This window comes from Haliaeetus albicilla, chromosome 20, assembly GCF_947461875.1.
Source record: "Haliaeetus albicilla chromosome 20, bHalAlb1.1, whole genome shotgun sequence".
NCBI classification, from domain to species: Eukaryota; Metazoa; Chordata; class Aves; order Accipitriformes; family Accipitridae; genus Haliaeetus; species Haliaeetus albicilla.
The window spans coordinates 5,151,515-5,164,987 of record NC_091502.1 but is presented as its reverse complement, the minus strand read 5'-3'; the positions used below and the strand labels follow the sequence as shown (position 1 = coordinate 5,164,987).

General features: G+C 36.3%; 1 protein-coding gene across 8 annotated transcripts in view; it reads left to right on the top strand.

Moving 5' to 3' along the window:
* Positions 1–13,473, top strand: part of PAN3 (poly(A) specific ribonuclease subunit PAN3) — an 82,958-nt gene that overhangs the window by 36,299 nt on the left and 33,186 nt on the right. For 5 of the 8 annotated variants that reach the window (XM_069808078.1, XM_069808082.1, XM_069808079.1 and 2 more), the window contains 2 exons: positions 271–432; positions 9,276–9,426. In XM_069808078.1, coding sequence (XP_069664179.1) covers positions 271–432; positions 9,276–9,426 — 313 coding nt within the window. The remainder of the gene's footprint in view (positions 1–270; positions 433–9,275; positions 9,427–13,473) is intronic. The other 3 variants (XM_069808083.1, XM_069808080.1, XM_069808085.1) reach the window with 1 other exon arrangement.

Below are 13,473 nucleotides of genomic sequence, written 5' to 3'. Positions count from 1 at the left end.
CTCCTATTTCGGTGGCTGACTTGTGATGGACAGTTTCGCTTACAAATAATTAGTAGTCCCTGAAGGTTATTTTCTTTTTTTTTTTTAAAGTATTGTTTATTATAACCAAATAGTCAGGATTGAAAGGAAACAGTCTCAGATAAATTTTACTTGCAAATTGTTTCCTATTCCACCAATCCAGAAATCATATCACAGTGTAATACCTGTTTTAGTGTAGCTGTAGATGAGGGTTGTTAGGAGTGGCCTGGTTTCTCTCCTTCTTTTTCGTAGCCCAGGAAGTATCGACTGGGGATGCTGGATGAGAGGATAGTTCCGGTGGGATCAAAAGCAAGAAAATCAAAGAACCCTATCGGCTGTCTGGCTGACAGGTGTAAAACAGGAGTACCCATCAATATGGTTTGGTGGAACAGAGTCACAGAAAACAATTTACAGGTAAAATTATTTTTTACTAGTCACTTTTTCAGTATTTTGGATGCTTTATTTTAATTTTTGGGCTATGTTAGAAGCAGTTACTCCAAATACGGGTTGAGATCAGATCAAATATTTATTTCACAAAGTAGGCATAGTGGCCCTCCAGGAGAGTGGCTCGGAGATGTTTTATTCTCTTCACCCAGTGCTGTGCTATGTACATTGCTTGATTATGTTATAATCTCCAGAGGAGGAGCAAAAGTAATCACTAAATGTATTCTAAAAGCAAACAAACACAACCTTTTATTTTAATTATCACATGAAGAAGGTTTCTACTGGCAAAATGAGTAATCTTTGTTAAAATGATTGACACTTAATGCAAATAAGTTCACTCAGCACAGAATTTGAAGATGTCACTACCATGATCAGAAAGTGTAAATTCTTGATTTTTATGTTGGGATAGTTTATATTGCTCAGCTTGTTTGTTAAACTTTATTGTTACTTTATTCCTGAATTTTCTTCAGCTCCTTAAGAGGGGGGAAGGTACAGCTGGATTTGAGCATCTCTGTACAGAAGTAGCAGGTTATTCTTGGGATGATAATGAAGGATAATTCTAGTCTAGGAGGAATCTGCTCCATGTCCCTTAAAATGGGGTGTAGATTGAAATTATTATAGTGGTGGGAACTGCAACGCTGCTGCTAATACTGTTTTGCACTCGTGCAGTGCTTTTGATTCTCCAGAGATCGTTGCTTTAGTCTTTCTATAAGGGTTATGTTCTTTTTGATGTTTTCCGAGTGAGGTGGGTAAATTGACAACAGACTTACAACTAGAATTTGTGGCACCTTAAGAGTTTCTTTCAGTTCACTAAATTTCTGCCATGTAAGGGCCAACATGAAGTTAGTATGGGAGCCCTGCCAAATGCAAAACCAGTATTGATTACTTGATATTTGGACATCTTTGTGTTACTGGAATTGGGAGTCATGGGCAGCATGATGCAGGCAAACTGATGCTACATTGTGTAGGAGCATTTGGGCTCAAGTCTGTCTTGGCCCTTTTGCTGCTGGGGCAGCAGCACACCCAGTGGTGGAGAAAAGATGAAGCATAAAAGAAATATCGGTAGAAGGACCAGGTAAGGTTGCAGAGGCGTGGTTGGAGCCTGTGAAGCATTACTTTTCTCAAGGGAGAGAAGACTGACAGATTGACTTTATCATGTGTATCTAACGGGAGTGTAAACCATAATTAGTAGACAGTTGCTCTGAGAAGAGAGAATCAGGGAATTGGTCTTTGAAGTTCAGGTGGATGTTAAAGGGCAGGAGAAGCCTCGTTTGTACTCATGCCCTGCATTATTTTCTCTGCTGTTCAGTGTCCCTGCAAGGCTTGTCATTGTTCTATTCCACTTAGAATAGAGCAGAACAACTTAATGTTTCTGGAGGCTGGAGAGCCAGTAGTCTGAGACTTGGAGCTTCTGGCCAGGAGCAATTGTCTTCTCAGTACCTGTGCCCTCCAAAGTTGTGTTGGAAGCGTGGCAAAGGGAAGCTCAAGGTCCCCTGGCTTTCTGAGATTAGTGGGAATAGCTTGGGATTGGGTGCAGAGCACGTGGCTTTTCAAGGGTGCAATTCCAGGCTCCTTTATTGTGCCAGAATCTCAGCTGTGTAATTGATTTAAACTACGTACAGCGTAATATTTTCTATTATACGGTACAATTACATAGCTTCTCATGGAGATGTGGGTCTTAAGGAAAGCATGTATACACATATGTGGTGGAAATAAGAACAGAAGAATGTTCCAGCTATTGGAAATAGAATTGGAGGAGAAAAAGGAGGGATTGCAGAGAAACACGAGTCTGGCAAGACTGAATAGGGAAAAGTGTAAAAACAGGCTGCAAGTGAGGTTATGAGGATATATAAAGCTCTACACAGATGAGAAACCAAATTTTGTCTTGATGTTTTCATTCTGATCATTGTAAATCTTTATATTGTAGTGTGAACATTTTCTAAGTTACCATTAAAACAAAGCTTGAGAATTGTTAAAAATAGGAAATTTTAATTATAAAAGCACAAAAAATGGCTGGCAAAGTTTGGAACATGAAACTACGTAAAAATGGGTAGTTTAATACTGAGATTTCAGATTGACCTTTTTTTTCCTACTTGATTATGTATGTGATCCACAAATAGCGTTGCTCTTCTGTGTTTTGAAATACAGGCTGTTTAGAAATTTTTGCAGGTGTGAATATAGGTTATACAAACTAAATTTTGGCCAATGGTGAGTGCAAAGCAAAAAGTAGAAAGGTTAAATTATGATGGAGGCACATCTGTTTGAGGGTATGTTTTTTTTGTTTGTGTTTGAAGATGAGAAAGCAGAATTACATCTCAGAATTGCTGAGGGCTTGCAATGCTGGGCAGGTATGGAAGCTCATGTGTCTCTTTCAATGTCCACTCTTCCAAATATATGATTTTAAGACGTGGGAATACACTATTTCATGGTGCAATGTTTAGAGATTTTTGTCCAAGAAGTGGCTTTTTTAAAAAGCAAGGTAGTTTACAACATGCATTTTAAAACAGTACAGCTGTTTCTCATGCATGACTATGAATTTATAATCCAGATCTATTTTCTTTAAATACTGTGTTACATGATTAAAAGTGAAGTCCACAGAGTGAATTGTATTCTGAGTTGCGCATTAAAAAAGCGAAAAAAACCCAACCCAAAAAAACCTAACAAAACAAACCAAAGTTTGTTCTACAGTGATGTCCGACCCTATATTAGGAAATGTCCTGAGCTACTACACCACCACATGATACATATTATAATAGCAAATGGTAATTCTCCTTAAAATAGTAGGAATAGATACACTTTTAGTTATACAGATCAGTTCTTAAGCACCATGAATAACTAATTTTTTTGTTTGTTTCTTGAACAAAAAACCCCACATAGAAATGAATTTTTCAAATACTTTGCATCAAGAACATGGACTTTTAAAACTTTAGAGTTTTTACAATTCCTTGAAGGATTTTTGTTAAAGAAATGTGGAAATATTCCAAATCTTTACAGGTTTACTTTTTAGTGAGATCTGCTTGCCAAATATAACAAACTTTGCTAGTAGTTTTATTTGTCTGAGCATATGTTCTGGTTTAAAAAGAAACAAATCTTTAGCCAACAAATTTTACCCAGTTGTAATGAAATTGTCTCTAACTCTTCTGCAAGAGCAGTAGAACAATACGGCTAATGATGTTGATGAATTGAAATTTGTTAGGGATTATTGTACGGGTGATGTGATGACTTGTCACAGTAATTGTGATAAGGTAGCATGTTGCACAAATTCAGTAGTGGGAGGGAAAGAGACTTGCTTTGACGCCCTTGGTGACCTCCAGTGTCTGCGGGGCTGCTCTGACATCGCAGAATGTGTCCTTCCCTGATGTCATAGTTAACAAGGAATCCTGGAAACGGAGGGGTTGCAACGATGCTCTCTACGTAAAGTGAAGCTCCTTGTATGGGACATCTGCCAATTTAAAAAGAACCCCCCAAAACCAACAACAAAATAACTACGCATAAAAAACCAAGCAATGCTTTTGCATGTTTTTGGATTCCTAAGAGATATTCTGAAAACTATGCCAAAAATAGACTGGTAGAGGACTGCCCTGCTTTATAGCGTGGGCATAGTTTAGTAGTGGTTTTCTGTAACCATTACAAGATTGTGCAATTTGGGATGTCAGAACAGATCAGCATGAATTTGGAGGTGAAGGAGAACATAAAAAGAGAACAAAAAGACTTGTATCCAGTTTTTAGAATGGTAAGTGCAGAGCAGATTCTTCCAAAATAAAATGAAATTGGCCTACTTTTTGCTTTAGGTAGCTGGCTTTGGTTGAACGTGGGACGAGAACTGATCTAACGAAGTAGTGTTACAGCCACCAAACTGAGGTGGTGGCTCTGCTGCTGCTGTACAGCTCTTCGGGGGGGGTGAGATGCTGGAAATGAGAGAAAAGGGTGGTTTCCAGTTCTACTGTGGGATCCCTGCATGACCTTCCAAAGGCTCTATAACTTGTGCATCCCTGTGTTACAGCGTACTTCTGTACTTAATGGCACTTCAAGGATTCATTTATGAATGAATGCAGCAGTGGGGTCTTGGGAGCTTATCACTGAGGAGCATAAAAACAAATCATACATACTGAGAGTTGATGAAACAGGGATTTTTTCATTTTACTTCTGCATTATGGAAATCTCTTGATATGTGCAACTCCTCATGCTGCATGCTGCTGCGTAGTCCTCCCAGCAATGGTCTTCAGCTGAGATCCTTGGCTTGCTCTTTACTTTCATCTGCACCTTCCTTTAAGGAGCCTTGAATTGTTTTTCAGTGGTACCCAGGAAATATTTGTTTCTTCCCCTCCACACTACATTTTAATTGTATTTCCTTTTGTATCTTTAAAAGCATAAAAGCCATCAGACAGATAAACTCGGTGCTGAATGGTGACACAAATGAGTTCTTTTATAGTCCTCCCCACCTTTTTTTTTTTTTTTTATTTCTCTTGTGGTTCCATCCTTACTAATTGCATCATGACTAAATTCAGCCTTCATTTGGACTGTATTTGTATGTGTTTTATAACATCTTGCATTCTCTAATGTACAGAAGTGTAGAAATTGTTTTTGTACGTGGAGCTGGATGGACTCAGTTTTGTGGTCTATCTTCGGAAGTTTCTTTGCAAAGCTGACTGAAAAGAGGCTCTTCTCTCTTTGAGAGAGTACAGACATAAAGCACCTGAAAATAGGGTATTTTGGTGAAATTTCTTCATGGAATCATTCTGGTAAGAATGCATGATGCAAGTATTAATTCACATAATGCCTAGGGAAGTTGCTTCCCTGCTTTAGTTTGACAGTATTTTTATGAATGTACTGGAAGAAGGGGGATGTGATTTAAACTGGCCAGGTTGAGAGGAAAAAGGAATGGTGGTTATTTTAGTAAATGTGTGAGTTGGAAGTTACTTTAGGTGGGTTTCTAGGCAAACCTAACAGCTGACAAAGCTGTACTTGTTTCTGTTTAATGCTGTTTGTTGAAAACATATTAATTAATGTTTTGAAATAATTTTGTATGTGCCTTTTTATAGGATGTTTGCATTTGAAACTGAAAATGCAGTCTTTAGTTTGTTGCATAGTGCTGACAGTGCTAGCCGGTTTTGCATTTCTTGTTTGGGCTTTAGAAAATGCATTTGCTGCTTTTTTTTTTAACATCACAGTATTGCATAATTGAGTACACGTCCTCTAAGTGTTTCTTGCATCTCCATTCTTTTAGTTACTCCCAAGGCCTAATAAAAGTCTTCAATACCTGTTTTCTCTACCTTTTTTTACCAATCCTGATTTACTCAGATTTAAAATTTTAAGCCTGGTCTAGCACGAATAAATTACTCTGAGGTGAGGAATTAATGACTAATTAAGTGAAATTTGTTTTAAAGCTGTGCTTGTAGGAAATTTAAACATAATACAGAATGAAGAAAATGTTTTTCACTGATTAGTTACAGATTATTTTCATTCTTATAAAAATTAAAGATTTTTTTACTCAACTTCATTTTGGGAAGTTCGGTAAGATTCTAGCAGAAAAACTGTAAAAATGCCCTGTAGTATTTTAAAGCATAGTCCCCTTGTAGACAGATTTTCAAGCTTACCATTGTTCCAAATGTAAAACTAGCACTGGAATTTACACTTTGTGTTATGAGTTGCCAGAGTGAAAGCTGGATGTTTTTCCAGGCCAGGAATATAATTTTTTGAATCATTGGCCATTAAGAATGTGGCTTCCTCATTTTGGCATGTTTGAATGCTCATTGGTGCAGAGTAGGTTGTCTACAAAGTTTGAAAAATAATGAAAAGATTAAATATTAAAGAACTGTTGTGATATTCCATTCCCTTGCTTAGTCTAGTCTAGTCACTTATTCTAGCCCACATGCTATGAAAGTGTTTGGGATATATATTTTTTTATTATTTTGTTGGAAGCAAAGTGTATACAGAAAAATTAGTGTTTCACTTCAGATGAAAACTTGTGTGCTTTTGGAAACGTATTAAGAACTGCAACTTCACATAGATGTAAAGTATTTAAATGTGGTGTGAGACTTAAGCTTCAAATTTTCTGACAAAGTATTAACTAGTTTTGGCCACAAATTACTGAATTTTGTTGTACTAGTTTATGGTTAGTTCATTCTGGCTGGTGGCTGTGGAGCTCAGGAATTTTTCTGTATATAGAAAACAGCTTGAAAGTGGAAAGATCTTTTAAAATTGGAACAAAAATTTAAATCACTTTTTTACCAATGGGGATAGTCTTGGATTACAACTTCATGTTTGTAACATCACAGAGAGGTAAAACAGGCTTTTATAGTAAAGGGTCTAGCTATGCAAATCAAAGCTGTTTACTCATATAAAATACTTTCATCGAAGTTATATAGAAAGAACTTAATCTTATCAGGCTTTGATTCTGATCCTGAATTGTGACACAAAAAAATTGAATGAAAACTGAATTTCCGTCGGGCTTGACCCACTGCTGTTCATAATTCTACAGCATAAACCCAAACTGCTCTAGCAGCTTCCCGAGTTTGACTCTCTCACTTGGATAAACTAAAACACCTACCAGTTAAAGTGGAGCTCTCAAGCAACTTCGTTTTAAAATGATGGTGGATATTTAAGTAACTTTTAGAGACAAAAACTGGTCTATGAAAACTTGCAGAATGCATTTAGAAATACCAAGCAGCCCTGTTCTCTAGGCATTGTTTGAATCCGTTGGTGAAAGTGGCAAGAGTTTAGCCAGAATGGTGTGGATGGGATTTTGGGAACTCTCTCAGTTGCTGTAGGAAATGCTGAGGTTATTTTCTAGAAGGTGTCTTTCTCTCCACTTGCATCCTTCAAGTTTTTTTGCCATGTCCTGCCCTTGTTGCCCAGTTGACACAGTATTTAGGTGTGGTAGGGCTGTGCATGTGTCATGGCTGGTTTTAGCAGTATGAAAACTTAGATTCATGTAGTTCTTTGAAATGTTGTGTTTTTAGCAAGAATGCTACAAGTTCTGTCCCTTGCTCTTGTTTTGGTTGATGATGACTTTTCAGCTGTATTCCTACCTGGACAAATTGTACTTGGCTCTTTACCACCTCTGTCATTTTCTCCATCTTCAGTGCAGATTTGGCTGAATTGTTGCATGCCAGATTTTATCTAGAGGAACACCATTCTCTTTGTTATTCCTGTACCTAAAATTCAGATAAGTCCAGAATATTACCTTTTTGAGTTTAAATATATCAGTTATTTGTTTTCAGTCTGTATAATGTAACTTACCTTTGTTTTGCTGCATTAGTGTATACCTTAGCAAGTTTTCCTTAACTAAATGTGATTGTAGAGTTTTATGATCCTTATGAGCTTTTTACCCATGTAAATCTAAGTGTTTTACTTCACTAGTGTACGTATTTGGTTATAGGTGTTCTTTGAATATTCAGACTCATGCACATGACTAATATATAACATCATAAGGTGGTTAGTGGTTAAAATTTACTGTGTGATTAAAGGTGGAATATTCTTACCATTTGCTTTTAAACCTGAGCATCCTCTTTGATTTTACAGCTTTTAGAATCCTCTTTCTTTTCCGGTGCTTTGAAATACATTAGTAGTATGATATTTGGCTGAAGTATTCAAATAAAGATATTAAAAATAAATTAACAAAAAAAAAAAAAACATTTCAAATAATTTTCTTTTAAAGTAGTCTAAATTAGTCTTCTGTAATCACACTTTTCTAATTTGGCACTAAGTTAACTTCTGTGATGCTACTTCATTCATATTGGTAAAAATCAATATTGGTAATTTAACTAACAGTTGATATATTTGGTAATTTTAAAACTACCTAAACCCAAAGTGATCCAATATAATTTGCTTTAAAAAAACATTATGGATTATCTTGACAGTATCCTTTGTCTATTGGGAGTTGTTAATATCTTCTCATTTTACTACTTTTGTTTAGGTGCTTTTGAGAGGTACTCTGAAGATTACTTAATAAACTTAACTTTGACAGTTAATAATCTTCAGGCTTTTCAGTGTGTTCATGTAATAATTGGTTTTATTTCTTGGCTTAATTTCTTTTTTCTTCTACTAATGTCTTTTATAATTGGCTGTCCAGTAATAAGCTTTTTGCCTTTTGAGCTCTAATTAGGATTTTCTTTTTCTAACCCTCTCTACCCCAAAACAAATAAAAAATCCAACCCAAAACTACAAAACCCTGTGCACAGATTTTAATAGAAATTAAAAGTTGATTGTGTGATATATTTTATGTACTAATAGATAATGAGTGTTTGATGGTCACTCTGCTGCTATTGTTTCTGTGGTACCAAATTAAACCTCTTTATTAAGGTGCTACGTAAGTGGAATAGGTGATGAAAACAGAAGTTAACTTCAGAAAAAAGCCTATTTGGAATGGAGGCAGGGATGAATTCTTTAGCAGGAATCATTTTTACTGCTTTAATTTGAAAGTGCTACTTAATTTGAGATGAAGTCTCTAAAGTCATGTAGGAACAGTCTGTGCAGCAGTGGCAAGGCTTTCTCGGTGTCAAGACTGTTCTCCAACTTTATAATGTAATGCATATGGAAAGCCTTTTGCAAAGTGTTTATATGAGCTCATATATCAGCTGTTCATATGGAACGACTGCTAATGCTACTTCAGATGTAAGCTAGAAAAACCTTTAAGTTAGTTTGTGCAGACCAGCTTCCAGTACTTGCTGTTCTTGTCAGCAAGCTATATGTATCTTAAAAATATCCTCTGCACTTGGTAGGCTTGCCTAGAAAGTATTTTCTACCAAATAGGCACTGTCCATCTCTTCACACTTAAAATAAACATTTAATTTACGTTTGTTTTTAAACAGACACCAAATCCTTCTGCAAGTGAGTTTATTCCTAAAGGAGGATCAACCTCCAGGCTGAGTAATGTATCCCAGTCAAGTATGTCTGCCTTCTCTCAAGCCTTGTTCTCTCACCCCTCCATGGGAAGTCCTGCTACTGCTGGGCTAGCACCAGGTAAGTTGAGAGTAATGATTTGCAGTACAGTTGCTTCTTTTAACTTAATGCCAGACATAACCCTGTATAGATAGTGATCAGGTTTATTGGGTAAAAATGTAGCCACCTCCTACTTTAGCTTTTAATTTTAAGACAGCCTTCAAGCATATAAAAGTGCAGGAACTTGGGATTTATCTTCCAGTAGTATAGAAATCACACTGCAGGCTGTGAAATTTGTTCAGCCACAGCAGCACTGAAATGAACTCAGCCTAACTTACCCTGCCCTTTTTGGGGAAAAGGGGTGCTGAGCTATCACATACTGTGCTCTATGGGGTTCTTGCCAGAGCAGTATCTGAAGATCATTTAAACTACCCCTAGTCTAGAAATGCACTGCAGTCTACAGCGAATGTGTGCTCTGATTATCACACATTGATCTGCTCTTTTGATTTGTTTCTAGACTACTAGAGTTAAGTAATCTAGAAGTAATTATTTTCAATGTTAATGAGTGTATGAGGACTTAAAAAGTAGAAGATAAGCATATTCTAAAATAATTTCTCTTGCAAAGTAGTGTTAATTGTTATTGTGTCTATCATATGTAATCTCACTTTTAAGACCTATTTTATATTTCCCACGTTTAAAACTCTTACTGAAATGTGTTCCATGCAGTCATACAATTCTGAGTGAGTGACAAGATTTTTATTTTTTTTTACACTTAAGAAGTTCAAGGTCTTCATGCATCTTTTGGACTTCTGATCTTAAAAAGTTAGCTTCATTCTAATAATTTATTTTTTTAAATAAAATGAAATAGTTTTAAGATATAACCATCGGCAGATCTGGATATTGCACATCGCAGATCCTTCAGCAAGTTTCTATGTTTACTTAAACCTTTGGCAATCTGTTGCGACGGACAAGAAGCATTAGGAAGCTGCCAAAAGGCAGAGGGGCAAATATTGTAATTGTTTGGTGTTTTTTAAACCAGTATTGGCACTTACCATCTCTTAAACGGAACTTTACTCTCTCCTGATGCCAGGGGATAAATCTCAGTGTCAATGTGAAAGAAGCCAGCACTTAGCTCGCATGTTATAACTATTGGAACAGGCTAGGAAAGCGAATGATGCTTCTGCTGACCAAATTAACATGTTGCAGTACTGTGTCTGCTTCATACTATATTGTGCTGTACAGTCTTATTGGAAAACTGTTGTGTTTATATGCCTCTCAGCCTTGTCACCTGGATTGAAAAGTGTATAAAGGAGTAAATAGAATACAGTAAAATGATCTACTTTTGGAAAGTGTCCAGTGGGATCTCAGAGGGATCCTTCACAGTCCAATTTCTTTACTATCTGTAAGTAATACTTGAAAGGACAACTCTGTTGATGAAAGAAGTTCGTACAACAATTTGAGCTCCTAGAAATATAGATGCCAATGCTGAAAACTAGCTAGGTACAAATTGTTTATGGATGAGAGGGATAGGGGAGAATTCACAAGAGCTAACTTCAGGCAAAGCTGCCTTGTTTCCCTGCTCTTCTTGTATAATTAAAAAGAGAATAGTTCAGAGTAGGAATCTGGGTTGGGTGCTCTTAATTTCACTAGAAGCTTCTTTCTCTACACTGAGTGAATTTTGTAAACCTAAACGTCCTGTGTAAATAATACTCATAGACATTTATTTTTATTTAAATGGTTTAGCTATCAATAGTATACATCCAAAAAACCCTTCTGTTACCTCAAGGTGAGTTAGGAGGTGCTCTTTCTAAAAGATTAGGCTCTTAAATAAGAAAGCAGTATTTATGTGTGGGAAAACGTCACCATTTAGGTCATACTGGATAACAGAATAAAAAAACCAACTTTTAAATGTGTTATGAAATGGTAATTAAAAATTATTCTTGGGATCTGTTAGCTTTCAATAAGTGGAAACAAATTCAAATGAAAACCATTAAAGAGTTTATAAGAATTTTCCTTTAAATAAAGGTAAGTCTCCTTCCAGTTAAATGGTGTATATTCTCCAGTAGAATAACTTTCAGGAAACGTGTAAGATTTAAGCATTTGCATGAGATTAAGGTTGCTTATAGGAGCTTACAAGGTACTGGAGGAAATCAATATTTCATAAGAAATAAGGAAATGTAGTAGGAATAATTTGTTAGAAGTTCCATAGTTTAATTCACCTGTAACAAAGTAGGTAAATGGTGAGAAAAATCCTTTGATTTCCCTCTTGAGGATGGAAAAAATGAAGTTCTTTCACATCTCTGATTTCTGAGATTTCGCTAAAGGTAGGTGTAAATCAAAACCACTTTTGACATCTAGTATTTCATAGATAACCATTCACAAAATTAATTGTCCCTGGAAAATATTTGTTCCGCCTGTCTTATCAACAGTACTGCAGAAATACTGGAAAAAAAGACAACTGAAACCTAACGTACTTTACTAGATAACTTGTTGTATCCACACCTGACATATCCATTAGGGCATAGCATGGAAGAAGGTTACTCTTACTTTCATGTGTATTTACTTAGGTAAGTGCTTTCTAGCATAATCTCAACACAGTCAGCCTTCATCTTGGTAGCCTTTAATAGAATACAGAAACATAGTGAGATAAAATGTGAGTTAGACAAATAGCTGGAGAAAATTGTCCTGTTGGAGAGCTTTGAACAGATCTCCTTCACCCTCTCAAAACCTTATTTCCTTAAGCTCCCTTGGATAATACCCTATTTTTGCTCCTCCCATTCCTTTGCTAGCAAACACATCCTGTTTATCATTTGTGTGGGAAATTTAGTGAGTTGTTGACAATCTTCAAATAGTACTTCTGCTAACAAGCTTATCTTTTCCAGGTCTATGTAGCAGTTACAGACTAATAGCGCCATTAAAATATGCAACAAAGCATATGAAAGAAATTAATGAATGTCCTCGAAGTGATAAGACATCATTGCTGTGTTAAATTTGAGAGAGAACAGATGTATAGCTCCCAGCAGAGAAAATCCTTTGTCTGGCTTGGATTTGCTTAAGCTAGGTTATAGCTAAAGAGTGATGCCTTTGTCATCGATGGAAATGCTCTGAGCTTATGCAGAAAGTAAAAGATCCCATTTTTGCTGCCAGCCTGAACCTGCAGGCTTAGGAGCCAGGAGCATGAAGGTGATGTGCTTGTGTCCAGTGGACGCATCTCCATTCATGATGGGCCACGAGAGTGTAGTTCTTGGAGCTCAGGACCTCAGCTGGAAATGGACCACTTTCAGCTGAGGTGGTTTGAGTGGCCTAAGGCACCGAGAGCTTGTTTTGGCCTCCTGCGTCAAGTATGGTACAGCCGTTCTGCTGAGAAAGTTCCACAGTCATGCCAGAATAATACAAGAGAGGAAGAAGGCAAAGAGGTTGTAAAAGTAGTTTTATCCCAAATAAAATTGAGGAGAAAGAACTTATGGCTCTAAAGTTGTTTAGGGTATTAAGCAGATGTAATCAATTTGGAAATACACAGCCACAATGCTAATGACCTGATAGCTTGAAAGAAATATATAGGACATATATAATATCCTATATATAATATAAGGGTGCTGCTTGAAAGAAGTTATTAAAATAGTCTGGTTTTATTATTTACTTCATTTAGTCATTCCTAAAAGTGTACCTAGTAGTCTAGAGTGTCTCTAATGTACAAAACATTATAGTAATAAAATGGTAAATGCTTAGTTTTTGACCTCTGAATGTTTTACGAGCCTTAGAGGCATAGATATATGGTTATAGATGAGTAAATTTGTAGGCAAAGGTAAGAAACTATGTACAGAACATTTATTCATTTCCTCTGGTTTTTAAAGTGTTTATGTTGTAGACCAGCTGATTTGTATACACGAGCTTAATGAAATCCTGCTTCATTAAGTTGTAAACTTCCATTGAATCAAAAAAACTAGACACTGAGTCCTTAATGAGAGTTCATGCTTGATGCCCTTTCTTTGATCCTGTTCATCTGCATGAATTCTTATATTCAAAATACAACCTAGCTTTTAATTCAAATACATTGCATGCTACAAAGCTTTATTAGAAGTGTTAATCTCAAAATATCTTTGAGCACTGTCTCAAATGAATTGCAAA